Source organism: Prunus persica, chromosome G7 (genome assembly GCF_000346465.2).
Source record: "Prunus persica cultivar Lovell chromosome G7, Prunus_persica_NCBIv2, whole genome shotgun sequence".
NCBI classification, from domain to species: domain Eukaryota; kingdom Viridiplantae; phylum Streptophyta; class Magnoliopsida; order Rosales; family Rosaceae; genus Prunus; species Prunus persica.
In genome coordinates, this window is record NC_034015.1 from 17,716,821 (window position 1) to 17,731,464 (window position 14,644).

Here is a 14,644-nt window from a genome sequence, read left to right on the forward strand (position 1 = left end):
TGATATGTAAATTTATTTTTGCAATTAAATGGATTTAAAGATAACCCATGATCTAATCGATCTTATTACATCCTTAGATAAGAATAACATTAAAGCTAAAGTTGAGATACTAATCAAACCACTAAGAACCTTGAGTTGCATATGGAGGCCAGTAAAGGTGAAATTCAATCTTGTAGACAACAGTTAGTCCCTTGAGATTGACTGGGGATGATGTCACATAGCCTTGCACAAACAGGAAATCACCAGTGCCTCCCACAACAGGATGATCAGCGGGCTTAACGTTATGCGTGCCTCCGACTATGGAAACCGAACCAGAGTGGTGCTTTAAACGCAAAGTGATCTTAGCTACTGAGATGCTCTGAAGCCCATCCAAGCTGGAGGTGACAGAGGTTCCTTGAGCTATTCCAACTACTTTCGAAGATCGATTGGCTGTGACGGTCATCGGATCCTGGAAAACAAACACTGTGCCAAAAGGTGTAGTGGTTTGACTAATGCCTGCTCCACCTACACCATTCACTACAATATATCCGGTTCTGTTTATGGTTTCGTGTTGAAAGAGAGCGAAGTGGAGGGACTTGAGTTGGTGGTGGTGGTGGTGGTGATGCTCGTGGTGAGAGGTAGAGGAGGCTTTACTTACGAGGAGGGAAACAAGTAGAACAACAAAAACTCCATAGAAACGAAGAGACAGAGCCATGACAAAGTTAAGAATGCAGAGATACAATGCTGCAAAGAACTTGAGAAGACTGAATTTACATGAAAGTCTGGTTCCAGCATAAAGCAGTGGTGTGAGTTTTTGTTTTGTCTCAATATAGAAGTATCACTCCAGTCAACACGGCATTATCTGGCATCCGATGTAGAAAACACAAACTAGGTGGTTTTGATCAAGACCATTGAAAGGGGGGTTAGGTTGCTTAAGGGGCCTTTATGTCTGCCGTGAATTTTAGGTTGGAACAATTATCAAAAAGTTGATTTGGTTGCTGCTTCATTTTCAAAAGCTATAGTCGCCTTTGACTGCATATAGTTGCAATTACAATTGTTGATCACAAATTTATAAATCCAAGCAAACTGATTTGAATAACCAAATTGGTGCCAGATCCAGAGTCCACTAGACATTAAACTTGTAAATCGCAACACGAAATTAGGATGGTTAATAAGAATATAAACATGGATATACTGTTATTATTATTACATTCAATCTCATTAGCAAATAATTAGGGAAATTTTCAGCTTGTATCCCATTCCCAAGCTTTCCAAGCTTCCAGGGTAATATTAAGCACTATGCTGTATATCTATGCATGGCTACCACATGATGTGCAAAATCTCTGTGGCATTGAAAATGTTACATTTGCTTCCTTTTCTTCTCCAAATAGTAGTGGTTTCTCTGGAAATTCAGAACTGCCCAAACCAGGTGCCATAAGCCCAACTCTGGCCACAGAGCAGCAGGGGAGTACAATGGGCAGTTAGAAGTTTGCCAGAGTAGGAAATTGCTCAGGCGGGTCTCACCCGAAGTTCGAATCATAATGTCTGGATCAGGTGCCACTGCCATGTACAGGTGCTTCTCAACATCGACCAGCTTTACATTAGGAATTTTGTGTGGCAACTTCTCACTCTCTTGAACATCTTCAATCAGACCATTGCAAATTCTACTTGCAACTTCACCCCCTTTATCTTTTTCAACATGATTAACAGTTGTATTTTCCTTCTCATCCGCCTCATATCTTTCACTGCAAGGTTTACTGGTATCTAATGCTGCTTCTCCATCCAAACTGCCGTTGCATGATTTATGAACATCACACTCCATCACACCATTAATCTTCTCTCCCCTTTCAACTCCATAAGTCACACCATTGCTAACCTTGGTTCCATTCAATGCCTGAATTTCATTCCCTTTCTCATTGCAGGATTCTTGTACAGCATGAACAATCTCATCACATGAAGTATAGGCCACACAGATCAAAAGCACAGCCTTGGAGTTGTTGGCAGTAGCCTTCATTGCCTTTTCAGCAGCATCCCTGACAGGCTCATTCAGAAGTTTCAAGTTACCAATAAAATATACTCTGATACCATATTGGTTAACAATACTTTCTTTCTCAAGCAGCACCTCAATCTTCTCCTGCAACAGATCCATTAGAGTTTGCACCTCCTCTGGCCGTCGCTTGAAATTATCAATGCTGAAGGCATAAACTGTTACATACTTGACTCCCAATTCATAGCAGTACCTCAGAATGGACATGAGAGCCAAATATCCGGCTTTATGACCTTCCGCTACAGGTAAGTTCCTCCTCTTTGCATACCTTCGGTTCCCATCCATGATGAAGGCAATGTGCTCAGGAATGGGGCCCACAGATACAACGCTAAACATACATTTCCTCAAGAAAGTACCTAAACCCCCCAACCTTTGGCTTGCACCAATAACGCTTTTCTCCATCGTCTGATCTGGCACAGAAACCGACCCTGCTGATGCTGAAGACTAATAAAACCTCAGTCAACATGAAAACTTAACACCCTCTATAAATAGAAGAAAATTCTCTAGACATGTTTGTTTGCTTGAGAGAACAAGGCCAAAATGGAAAAGAAGGCAAAGATACATAGAAACAAGAAAAAAAAGAATATTTTCGGCGAGAGTGTTTTCTGAGAGTATTTTCGAAGAATGAAAACAAGAAAACGAATTTGCATTATGCCTCTGGTGGATTAATTAGAAAATATATTCAGAAAATAAAACATGTCTGATAGTACAAATTGAGAATAATATTATGTGAGTTATTTTTCAAGATTATTTTTGCTAATTTATGTTTTGAAAAAATATTTAAAAATATTTAAAATTTAACAAATAAAAAATTCTATTGTTTTTTAAAAGCTAAAACTATCTTGATCTACTTTTTTTTTTCTTCTCCATTTCTTTCTTTCTTCCTCTCTTTGTTTTGTTTTTTTTTTCTTCTTTCTCTCTGTCTTTTTTTCTCAGTTGCAGATTTGGGTGATTATGAGTTTTTTTTCCTTGAAATTTTGGGGCTGATTATGGTTGGAAGGAGGAGATTTGATTGTTTTGGATATAATTTGATTGGATTGTTTGCTCATTTGATGGAGAAGAGTTGACTTTGATTCAGAGAGACTGAAAACCAAAACGACTTTCTGACGTTTTCAACATTTGTTCATACTTTTATTTTCATTCTCAGAAAACAATATGAGCTTGTTTCTCAAAATAACCCACCGAACACGTTTTCACATGAAAACAGAAAATGGCCCTTGAAAATGATACCGAACAGGCCCCTGTCTGAAGCAATTTCTCAAACACTAGGGAGGACACCCAACTACACGGGATTCAAGAACCTCAAGTCATATTATATATCAATATTTCTCGGTGATCAATTTCATGTTCAACAAAATAGCTCAAGCAACAAAGATATACTTGAGAAATTCAGTCAAATACGTTAAAAGTACTGTCTTTTGTACGTAAAAACTGAAAACCCACCTCAACCAAGTCCAAAAATAGCATTAAAAGTAATTTCAGCAGTCAAAAGCTAATTTTGGGTTCCAACTTCCAAGTAATGAACACATAAAACCCAAAAACAAATTTAAAGTTTCTGAGAGCAGCCAAAAGAAGAAAAAGAAAATAGTCATGAAGACACATCCAATCCAATCACACAACACAAGCAACTTAATAAGCGTAAAGGACTTACATGAATATACTGATCAATGAGCCACTGAGCGTCGGCCTCTGGCGACCCAATGAAGAACTAAGAGAATTGAGGCCTATATATAACATACAGAGTGAGCCAGTGAGCCACAAAAACACCCATTTATTTTAGAAAAGCAAAAGAAAAACTGTGATCGTAGAAAATGGAGGATAATGGTGAAGAACACAGAAAACCACGTAAAATACGAGTGTGAGAAGAAGAGTTTAGAAGAAAGTGATGTTTGGTTTTCCGTATAAAAATGAGAAACCAAAAGCATCCACCCATATACATACACACAGATACACAACACTACAAAGTTACAAAAGCACTCAAAGGAAGCCAAAAGGAAAGGTCCTTCCGTCACCCCCTTTTCTAACATTTTCTTCCGCGCTTTGTCATTTGTGGGTTTTTTTTTCAATTAAAAAAGAAAAATAATTATTCTAGTGCCACCACAATTTTAAAACATGGCCGTGAATGCGTTGATATTAAAAAATTGTCACATCATATGATCAACTGATGTGTAAAATGAGATCTCAAGACTCGTGGCACACTGAATTCGTTGTTGATTAGATAATTGTGGTCCGTAAATACGATACAAATACTGTATTATTGTAGAAAACAAAGATATATTTTGTGAAATGTTTTTGTAATGTTTTAAGTTAAGAAAGTTTAAATTAGAACAAAATTAAGGTGATCCATAAAATTAAAGGACATGATTTATCAATTGCGTTTGAACATTCTCTTTGCAGTTATGAAAGTCATATTACCAGTTTAAACAAAACTTAATATACTAATCTTCGAGAACAGCATGCGATTAACATGAACTGTCTTCTCCCCCCGTTTTTCAGGATTATCTGGTGCCGTGGTTGCATAGGTTGGGCGACAAACCAACCCTGCAAGTTCAAATGCTCACCAGCTGCTTAATATTTCCATGTAATTGCATTATTGTTGTTAACAATGATTAAAATGTGTGAAACCAATAGTTGATTGACAGGTGGAGCTTGATAGATTTGTGCTCTGCTGAAGACTAAAGAATATTGTGAATTTGTGATTGCTTGGCAAAAAAGAAAAAAACTGTACGTTTTAACAAACAATCCTCCAATTCATCACAACTGGTGGTGACTACAGGTACAAAATTGGTTATGAATTTCAACAATTGCTACACAAAAATATAAAAAATCACCATGAAAATTGACAAGAGAAAGAAAAAGATGAATGTTCAAGCACTTTAAATTTTGATGCCTGAACATACCAACTAGCAGTATCCTTAGCGCTTGGTCTTGATGACAGGTTCCTATGTAATTGACATTTTACCTCATTTACTCAGTGCCATGATACCTAACGTGAAGCGGAGACCGATGAACAGACTGTTTATTGCTTCCAAAACTAAAAGTAGGTTGTGCAGATGCAAGTCTGGATTGCTTTTGCTTCTCCTTGATTGCTTGAATCTTTTCCAATTCCTCCACAACTTCTTTCATGGAGGGCCGGCTTTTAGGATCCGGTGCTAGGCACTTTTGAGTAATCTGTGCTGCTTGTAATGCTGCCTTGAAGGCATATTGACCTTCCATCCGCACATCCAGAATGTTTTTCAGCTTTCTTTTATGAAGGAGAAGTGGTTTAGCCCACTCTACCAGTTGTTGTTGCTCCTTAGGGCGCTTCATATCAAGTGCTCGTAACCCTGTCAGAATTTCAAGCAACACAACTCCAAAGCCATACACATCGCTCTTCACATACAAATGACCTGTTGATTTGAGGCGTGAATGTTAGGCAGCGGATTTACTATACTAAAAGAAGATAAAGCTGGACTTCTTTTACTAATTTTATCTTAAACGCATGTTCATAACAGAATGCATTTTAAAGCTGTCTCATTTGTCAATCCCCCTAGCCGAAACATAAAATATTCTGGTTTCTTTGTGTTTGGTTTCCAAAATCAGACCCCTTTTTACCCTGGTAGTTGCACCCAAACTCTCAAAGTCAAAGGCTCAAGGGCTAGTAAGTATTGGTAGTGAGAAAGAGGGTTTATCAAGAATCTTATTATTAGTGGATTTTTATAAACCATGCATCATATATGAAGTTTCCAAAAAGCTTTCATTTTTGTTAGAGATTCATTACCTGTTGCAATGTACTCTGGAGCAGCATAGCCATAGGTGCCCATAATCCTAGTCGAAACATGTGACTCTCCACCAGCCGGCCCCAATTTCGCCAATCCAAAATCTGAAATTTTTGCATTGAAATTCTGCAGAAAAGAAAAGAGTGTTTGATCAATGTTATGTGCATGTACAGAAGATTTTTTATATAAAAAAAAAAAAAAGGGGGGGCAGCTATGTTCTTACATGTTACGATTGTTCCTATCTTCTTAGGTAGATAAATAATAGAGCAGAATACATAATACTAATGAGGGGTAGAAAGGCCAAGATATAATAAGAGTACAAACCCCATCAAGCAGTATATTTGAGGCCTTGAAATCTCTGTATATGATTTGTTTTTCTGAACCGTGTAAGAAGGCTAGGCCCCGAGCTGCTCCGATAGCTATTTTTAGCCTTCTGTCCCAAGATAGTGGTTCAATCCCCGCGCTCCCTACTCGAAATGGAAATTCTAGAGTCAACAAAATGTTGAACAAGCAAATAACTTCAATTTTTAAGTTCTCTGTTTTCACATTGATTTCATACTTCTGAAAAGATGATTCTCCAAACTTCCTTTCTGCATGAACTCATAAACAAGGAGAAGCTCCTTGTCGTCCCAACAGTATCCTAATAGCTTGACAAGGTTTGGATGAGAAAGCCTTCCTAGAAAGTTCACCTCTGACTGCATTATCAAACATGGCAACAACAAAAAAACATAATTAGTTTCAACACAATGTAATTCTGAAAATATGCAGGAAGAAGAAAATGGGTTATGCAGCATGTGCCAAATTTTATAACTAGGATGGCAGTCACAAATATGGAATTAAAATCACACCACAAACTAGGATTGGAATTTAAAGGATATATGAGTTAAACTGAACTAGATTTTTAAGCTGAATGATCTCAAGACAAAAAAGTGTTTACCAGATGAAAATGAGTTGAAGTCCCAGCATGCCGTCATACTAATGTGGTCAGCAATAGCAGAAAATTTAAATACATTATCAAAGCAAAGGACAGGGATTATTAAGAAAACAAGTTTCCAGTTAAATGCTATTACAAGAGTAACATGACTAATTCAATGCATGACTTCATGATTGTAGAATTCTTTTCCCTCATGACTTGCTCACTATCTCTTTCGCAACAGCTAACTTTTTAATCAATTGGAAAAGGACATATAATATTTTTTTTTGAAGTGGGACCCACATCTTCATCTGCTGAATTCCAATGAAATTGAAAAAAACAGTAATAATACTAATTAAAGGCAAAGGCCTTGCCAAATCATGACAGTTCATTTAAAAAGTTGCCGTCTTGATAAAGAAATAGGATAAAAAATACAAATGGTTCAAATTAAAAATGCTCAATAATGCAATCAGAGTTGAAAACGGAACCTGCCACTCTTGAAAACCTTGCACACTTTCTGGGTTCAATTTCTTGATAGCAACCATCATTCCGATGCCAACCTTAGAAGGTGCAAGTGTTTTCTCATCCACCCAACCTTTGAAAACTCTCCCAAACCCTCCCTCACCCAGCACTGCATCTGACTTGAAATTCCTAGTGGCAGCCTTCATCTCTGCAAAAGTGAAAAATCTCAAGTTGGGTGAGTCCAAAATCTGCCCATTGGTTTGCTGTGGCTCTTCCATTCTTGGGCTTGATGCCTCTGAAAATTGACTTCTTCCTGCACTGCTGCTTGTGTTTGAAAATATGTTTCTGCCGCTGCTGTGATTTCCAGATGTCCCTGAAAAACAATTGGCACAGAGTTAATAAGCATCAATCATGTATGGATTTTGATGATTAAGGAAACAACCCATGTAAGAGCATGTTAAAATATTAGGATCCAAGTATGTTGCTTGAAGAAATGAGAGATTTGTGAAATTTTCCATGACCCTTTTAAATTTCTTTGTTCAAATGTTGAAGCAAACTGTACCTGTAGTTGATGATATGTTGGTGTTAGGATGAGGATCAGGAGGAGAAGCAGGAGATGTCCAGCAAATACCCATAACTCAATCTTTGTTAACTAATTTTCTTTGGAGTGAATTGAGAACAAGATGAGTATATAAATTGCAAATGGTAGTTGTGGGGAAAAAGGAGAAGAAGAGTGCATAAAGAGAATGGAAGTGGAATCATCTCGTTGGCTGGCTTTGGCCTTTTATATATAGTTGGGGTGTTGGACTTTCTGCTCTTGGGAGTTGCCATGAAGCCACTTGGTTGTTTCATTATTAATTTCTAAACAGGCTGATTTTGGATAGTTCTTCTGGCCATTAAAAGACCAAAACTTTCAATTCAGTTTTTAAGTGTTCATACTTGTTTTATTTGTAAATTGTATCCTTTGTTTCCTTCCTTTAGTCAACTATTTTTTTTTTATCCAGGCCTTTTTTCTTTTTACTTGGTTAGCAATGGCAGGCACCAACTGTAGGCTCTGTAGCAACAGATATTTAACCGGTTTTTGAGAGTCAACGCCCTGTTATCATCGAGGTTCTGTGCGTGACAGCAGAGTTTTCTACCAAGGCTTGCAGCAGCAGCAACATTTTTATCATCGGCCTTTAATATATTTACAATGTTACATTGCATAGAGGTACTCACAAAACATAACCATGTCCTAGCCTGTTGAATTAATAATTTGAGAAAAAAAAAAATGCATTGTTGAAGAATGTAAAAATACCACGTCGGAAACTTATAATAGAAGATACAATATATAAGTGAGTGGTTTCACCATTTAAAATCAGTACTTTTAACAATAAAATCTTATCTGATAGTCTACCCATGATTATCTTTATCCGTCTTTTTTAAATTTAACATTGACTTAAATGCTCTAAATTTTTGAATATTGATGTTATGACTTAGGAGAAGAAACAAAAACAGAACACCCATTCAATATTGTATCTTGTTTTACTAGATATATTGTATTAGAGTACCTAAACGTGGACTGCTATAAACCCACAAAATATCACGACAAGTTGATATTTGTCTGCTTGATTATAGGAGCAATGTCGGTCCCGCAATTGGAAATTCTGCATCTATTTTTTCTTTGGGTTCAAAATTAAAATTAAAACATACAATAAGTCAATAAGGTTGAATCAAGTGTTACTAGTCTTCATTCACTAAACCAAGAAGTAAAAATTTGCTTGGTCTCCGTACATACGTGGAAGTGGCAACGTGATGTATGTATGCAGTTGACAAAATAGATGGCCACTCAACTTACAAAAGTGGCTTTAATAAATAATTTTTATTAAAAAAAAAAGAAAAAAAAGAAAAAGAACTTATAAAAAGTGGCTTACAACAGAGCAATCCTCACTCGCAGGACATCATTGATTTTGCCCTAAGCAGGGGATGACCCTACCAACGGTCCAATCATATCTTTCTCATTATTTATGAATTTAATTTATATTTACATTATCTAATACGTCACAAACAAAGTTTAGGCGTGTTAAATAAACGAGAAAAACTTAGTTCTCACGGATTCATATAAGTTAATATACTTATTCTCCTCATCAAGTGACATATATGTACTCTTTCTATGTAAGTCTTCCTCAGAATAAATTAGGATGAACTAGTGCGACATACCTAACATCTAACATATCTAGAAGGAAAAAATATATTGTAACTTGAAACATGCTTAACTTTTTTTATTAAATGAAATTAAACGCAAAATGAAAGGGAGTTGACGATTGATTGCTTTCTCTTCCACTAGCATATTGTTAGCAAGTAGAAAATGTATCCCTTTGATTCAATGAGGGATCTAATTATTCTAGCACAGGACCAAAGAAAACAAAATAATAATAAAAGAATGATTCAAGGATTTTGGTTGACGAGGATCTATTTTTGGATTTGAACGTGGATTTTCCTTAATATATATTACAAGGGATTTGTCTTTCTGAATTTCCTAAAACGTATATATATGTTTTGAGAGACTGTTTTTCTATATGAAAGAAGAAAAGCGATAGAAACATCCTCGGACCTCGGTTAGCAATCTTGCACCTCAACCGAGTGAGTCAAACCCAGCCACAATTATGGCCAGCAGCAGCCGAAAAAACATAGACAGCCGCAACTGCCACGTTTTACACATGTTAAGGTAACTAAGGCCCGAGACGTGGCAACCACACACTTGAGCACACAGCCCCTGGGGGAGAAGAAGCTTCTTTCCAGGCAGGTTCCATCAAACATTATATATTTCTCTCCTCAGGGGAGATATTCAAGTACGACGGAGACATGTTCTTCAAATATGAATGTCATGTACGCCGTACTTTCTTTTTTTATTTTCAAGGAATGAGGGAAAAGGAAAAAGAGCAAAGTTTTAAGATAATCGTCAAGGGGGGATGAATGCATGTTTCGGGCTTTTCAAACAAGAAACTGAGATTTACAGTGTTTTTACATGGAATGGAAGCATACATGAAGCTACGACATGTCAAACAAGAAATTCGTTGACTCGAAGATACAATGAGCTAAAAAAAACTGAAATGGAAATGCCATGAAACTGTCATGGAAACACAATACAATACTAATAAATGTAAGAAACTGCAGAAAAAATCCATTGGTTTACCAAAAAGTAAATATCAGAAACTAAAGAAGAGAGGTTCAAGGCCTTGAACACCAATGCAAGAATTTCAAAAGTGATGTTTTTACCATTTGGAAATGAGTTCAAAAGCTCTCCTAATATTTATACAGATGTTCTAATTGTCAGAGTTCGATAGGCCCTGGCTTCTGAGAAGTCTAGCTCTATGCCTTCTCTTGAAAACATCTTGCCTGAACTTCTTGGTCTCGGTCTTCATCTCCAAGAAGGGTTTCCTCTCTATACTTTCTTTTTCATTCTCCAACATCCTTTGCCTCTTTGCAACAGCCAAGGCTGCAGCCTGGTTTTCCTGCTGTTGAATCTCTGTCTCTTCCTGTACATTCATATCTATAAACAACTGTGCACGGATAATAGGTGTCCATATATGCACGTCTGTGCGCTTGTATTTGCTAATATGTCAAATGTGCATATTAAGGACTTCATTCATTACACACATAATCTTTCATCTTTTTAATGTTGGTGAATTTGTTGGCACTCATTTTTTCTTTGGATTTGGGAGATTGATAGTGCCACTTAGTAAAAGCATGTCAATAATCACTCAAAATAAAAGTGAGTAAAACATATCAGGAAGGGTAAATGAGGACCCACCTGAAGATCACGAATGAGACCATCAAGCGATTTAATTTTCCTATGTGGCCACCGAGGAATACCAAATTCTCTACATTTCTTTTTAAGTACTGTAAGTCCAACATTCAGATTTCTCGAAGCTTCCACAATTGGGAGATCAAAATACTTGGCCAGATCTGATAAAGCGATATTCGCTACATGTTCACTTGGTGCCCTTTTCTTCTTCTTCTCCATAATACCTGCAACCTTGCACCTAACCTATGAGATATCAAATTTAAATAACGAGCAGAACATTTTTTTAAGACAAAATATTATTGAATATCAATTTCTATGAAAGATCCAGTCTTTTACTACCTCATATATTAGCAAATGTTAGTCAGATTTAAAATAAACATATCACTTGTTAGTTGCTTCAGTTTATGGAAATGAATGAAACTTTTAAGTTCTAGCATTCTAAAGTAAGCTTCTGCTGAGACAAACTCTAGATTCAGCTCCATATTACTGCAATGCCATAGAAGAAAATACTGAAGAATGCATAGAAATTTGTTTGGTGTCTTCTCATATATTTTTTTAAGTTCAACTCATGTGGCAATAGAGATAGAAAACAATGGCAACTAACCTGGTAAACTTCTTCCAATTTCTTGATCCTCAGACGATTCGGACATTGGGACAGGACATGGAAGACTGTTAAGATCCAGATCAAGTATGGGCGAACTTCTTATTAGTTGATGGTTATTGTCATTACTCCCTTGGCATGTTTCCTCCCCTGACCTTTGCAATGGTTTTTTGTTGCTCAACTCGAAAATCATCTGAAGATCATTAGCCAAAGCTGGAATCGACTTCAACTTCCGATTTCTGATCAATTGGGAGGAAAGATTGTTAGAATTATGAACAAAACTAGAGAGAAAACAAAGAAATTTGAAATGATCAAAACTTTCGATAGAGGTGGGGTAGGGTAGCTGGAGCTGGGGTTGAGATTAGGTCTAGAGCAAATAAGGGTAATATCTTCAGCAACCAATTAAATGTGATGAATTGTTTTGCAGAGAAATTTTAGAAATGGAAAATACTTTCCATAAAAGTGTTTTTATGTCCTATGCTAATTGAGCAAGTTATTCTGTTAAAATCCAGGAATTTTCTCCTTTTAGGTGAATTTTAAATATATACTATCTATGTTAAACTGCTATGAAAACCTCAGGGGATCCACATCAAACTCTATAACACTCCTCATTTAAGTTTGAAAGAGCATAAATCATTATGAGCAAGTTGCAACACTAATAAAGTGGCCCACTTGGCCATGCTCCAATCTTTGCAAGCCAATCCCGAAAATTCTTACATACAATGGCCTAGTGTGAAGAGCACTTGACCCCTCCTCATAATAACTGGTCACGTAACCAACAGGTGTGAATGTCCCCGCTATACAGCACGTAAGGGGTGAAGGCGTGAAAGGGCGTTTTATACACCCATTCCATGTAAGAATTTCTCGTACACTAAAACCTTATATAAAGGGTATCTTTACTCCTTTGTCTGTACCTACTTAACTAGGATTGGGAATGCCTGGAAAGGAAGATAAAGCTGCACATAACAAAGATATTCGAAGAAACTGCCTATTGTCACCATGGAGAAATGAGGAGAGCATCACCATAAATTTCTTATCCAACCATCTCTCTACTTTGCAGGCCAAACATGAAGTTAGTCATTCAAAAATATACGTACAGAAAGAAAATCATTAACCACTTTATTACAAAGTTTAACAATACAAAGCATAGACAATGACACACCCCAAACCAAAATAAAAGCAAACAAATTTAAGAAAGCAAAAACAGAGAAACAACATCAGATTTTATTTGTTAGACTGAATTGGGTACCTGGAGACTGAAAGTATGGAAGGAATGCATGTAAAATTAGGAGGAAAATTGGCCTGAAATGCAAATATGCAAACCCAACAACCATTGACATGTCCTTCGTGCACTTGGGAAACTGGAAATTTCATCAATCTAAGAAGCGGGTCAGCTGGTAACTCCACATATGGCTCACTGGCGGACAACACGAACTCCCTCTCAACCTCATTTTCCTTCCCCTCATCTAATCGGTACACATGCAAGCTCCTGATCAACTCTATCAAAAACCCAACCAAAAAAAAAAAAAAAAAAAAAGCTTTTTAAAAGACAACAGAAAAAACCAACAAGAAGAAGAACAATAAAGGACTAATCTTTGGAGAGCACCAGCTGAAATTGATTGCTGAGAATACTGGGTTTTGATAAGCTTACCTTGGTTGATGGTGTTCTTGAAGACTAAGAGAGATCTCAGCAAATGGGGTTCACAGTCACTGGAATCCATGTAAAGGAAGGAAGAAATATCATGGTTGTGGGGTAAGCAACACTACATTACCAGTTAAGTAGTGACAAGAAAACCGTGGGCAGAAAGAGGGAATGGGATGAAATGAAAACCCAGGCTTTGAACTTTTTGGAACAAGTTTTTTTTTTTTTTTGGTCTCAGGTTGCAGACCTTTGATTAGTTTCACAGTTACCTTCACTTGCCCATTTCTCTAGAGTCCTGCCAAGCCAAGCTTTTTTCTTTTTCTCTACTTTCTTTCGTGTTGGCTTTTTCTATATTTTGTTACTAGATGACCAAAAACCTTTTTTTTCTTCCTTTTTAGATAGAGATTACCAAAATCTTTATTGCATTATTCCAAGTTTTTTTTTCTTTCTAAAATTTTAAAAATGTTTAATGGCATATAAATGTCACATTGGAATTAAAATTTCCTTGGTCAAAAATTGTAAAACTGAATGCCTCACCTAAATTCAAAGTGGACTACCACATGAACGAATAATTAGTTTTAGCAACTTATTAAATATATAACGAACTCCTACAATGTCGTAACAAGAAACGAACTTTTATCTTATTATTTATGTAACGGAATATAATTGTAACTTTTTTATATAATAGAATGACAATTGTGATTTATGTGCATATGCAAACGCATACTCACACATGTACAAAAATAAAGTCAATCATCATAGTTAAGTTAGTTGTTTATGATTCCTACAACAATTTTCGTGGCAATGATTGTCTTGAAAATAATATTGTTCATCCAATAAAATATTGGAGCCTAACTTGAGAGAGCTTCCTTAAATAAAAACCTTTTGGCTAACATTATAAATATATTTTCTAAATGGTAATTTGACTAAAAAAAATTTCTTTTTTGTTTTTTGTTTTTGTTGTTAGTAATTGCTCCTAGCCATTAAGAGAGAGGACACAGAATTGGCTTCGAAAACTTTGTAAAATGGACTTCCGAGGTTTTGAATTTTGTCACGCAGCTACTAATACACGCAGACTGCCACTCCAATCTCTGTACTGTTCTGACCCACACAATTGACATTACAGTGCATCATTCATCTCTTAAATTACCTGTTATACCATGGAAAAACTTGCACTTACTAAATTAACCTTGGAATGACCCAAGAATATTCCGCTTCAGAATGTTGGATTATCAAATTGTGGCGCGACGGTAGGGGCACATGTGTCAAAGGAAAAGAAAACTGGGTCCCGATTCACGAAAGCCAGAGCAACGACCTTTAGCTTTGGGCATGTTTGAGAAGTGGCACAAAGGGCGTTACAAATGAATTATAAAAATAATTAAATTCAGCTCCTTTAGTAGTATGCAATTTCCAGCAAACCAGAAACTGCCATTGAAGCGCACCTTTTTATGAGAT

The 14,644-nt window shown here is 36.5% G+C and overlaps 4 protein-coding genes across 5 annotated transcripts; all 4 read right to left on the reverse strand.

The window, feature by feature from the left end:
* On the reverse strand, window positions 6-996 carry LOC18771599 (dirigent protein 19). Its single transcript, XM_007202797.2, has one exon. It carries the CDS (start codon window positions 692-694, stop codon window positions 122-124), a length of 573 nt encoding a protein of 190 aa, XP_007202859.2. The 5' UTR covers window positions 695-996; the 3' UTR covers window positions 6-121.
* On the reverse strand, window positions 1,122-3,822 carry LOC18769892 (rubber cis-polyprenyltransferase HRT2). Of its 2 annotated transcripts, none has more exons than XM_007202040.2 (2): window positions 3,678-3,822; window positions 1,122-2,470 (listed from the first exon to the last, which is right to left on the reverse strand). In XM_007202040.2, the coding sequence occupies exon 2, from the start codon at window positions 2,426-2,428 to the stop codon at window positions 1,340-1,342; it is 1,089 nt and encodes a 362-aa protein (XP_007202102.1). In that variant the 5' UTR covers window positions 2,429-2,470; window positions 3,678-3,822; the 3' UTR covers window positions 1,122-1,339. The 2 variants fall into 2 exon arrangements, with proteins under 2 accessions (XP_007202102.1, XP_020423211.1); XM_020567622.1 differs by having other exon boundaries at window positions 1,122-2,463; window positions 3,678-3,789.
* LOC18769186 (probable serine/threonine-protein kinase PIX13) lies at window positions 4,726-8,231 on the reverse strand. The gene is made up of 6 exons (XM_007202195.2): window positions 7,722-8,231; window positions 7,186-7,532; window positions 6,344-6,479; window positions 6,109-6,251; window positions 5,787-5,910; window positions 4,726-5,415 (listed from the first exon to the last, which is right to left on the reverse strand). Exons 1-6 carry the CDS (start codon window positions 7,792-7,794, stop codon window positions 4,994-4,996), a joined length of 1,245 nt encoding a protein of 414 aa, XP_007202257.2. The 5' UTR covers window positions 7,795-8,231; the 3' UTR covers window positions 4,726-4,993.
* On the reverse strand, window positions 10,200-13,708 carry LOC18769336 (protein RKD5). Its single transcript, XM_007202517.2, has 5 exons — window positions 13,199-13,708; window positions 12,797-13,046; window positions 11,551-11,786; window positions 10,953-11,170; window positions 10,200-10,677 (listed from the first exon to the last, which is right to left on the reverse strand). The coding sequence occupies exons 1-5, from the start codon at window positions 13,266-13,268 to the stop codon at window positions 10,465-10,467; spliced, it is 987 nt and encodes a 328-aa protein (XP_007202579.2). The 5' UTR covers window positions 13,269-13,708; the 3' UTR covers window positions 10,200-10,464.

Excerpts from the sequence above, each read along its gene's own strand:
- LOC18769892 (XM_007202040.2), bottom strand. The coding sequence starts at position 2,428 with ATGGAGAAAAGCGTTATTGGTGCAAGCCAAAGGTTGGGGGGTTTAGGT.
- LOC18771599 (XM_007202797.2), bottom strand. The coding sequence starts at position 694 with ATGGCTCTGTCTCTTCGTTTCTATGGAGTTTTTGTTGTTCTACTTGTT.
- LOC18769336 (XM_007202517.2), bottom strand. The coding sequence starts at position 13,268 with ATGGATTCCAGTGACTGTGAACCCCATTTGCTGAGATCTCTCTTAGTC. Across the intron at positions 13,047-13,198 it reads CAAGAACACCATCAACCAAG|AGTTGATCAGGAGCTTGCAT; the intron begins GTAAGCTTATCA and ends GGTTTTTGATAG. Across the intron at positions 11,171-11,550 it reads AATTGGAAGAAGTTTACCAG|GTATTATGGAGAAGAAGAAG; the intron begins GTTAGTTGCCAT and ends GCAAGGTTGCAG.
- LOC18769186 (XM_007202195.2), bottom strand. The coding sequence starts at position 7,794 with ATGGGTATTTGCTGGACATCTCCTGCTTCTCCTCCTGATCCTCATCCT. Across the intron at positions 6,480-7,185 it reads AAGGTTTTCAAGAGTGGCAG|TCAGAGGTGAACTTTCTAGG; the intron begins GTTCCGTTTTCA and ends TTGATAATGCAG. Across the intron at positions 5,416-5,786 it reads TCCAGAGTACATTGCAACAG|GTCATTTGTATGTGAAGAGC; the intron begins GTAATGAATCTC and ends TCAAATCAACAG.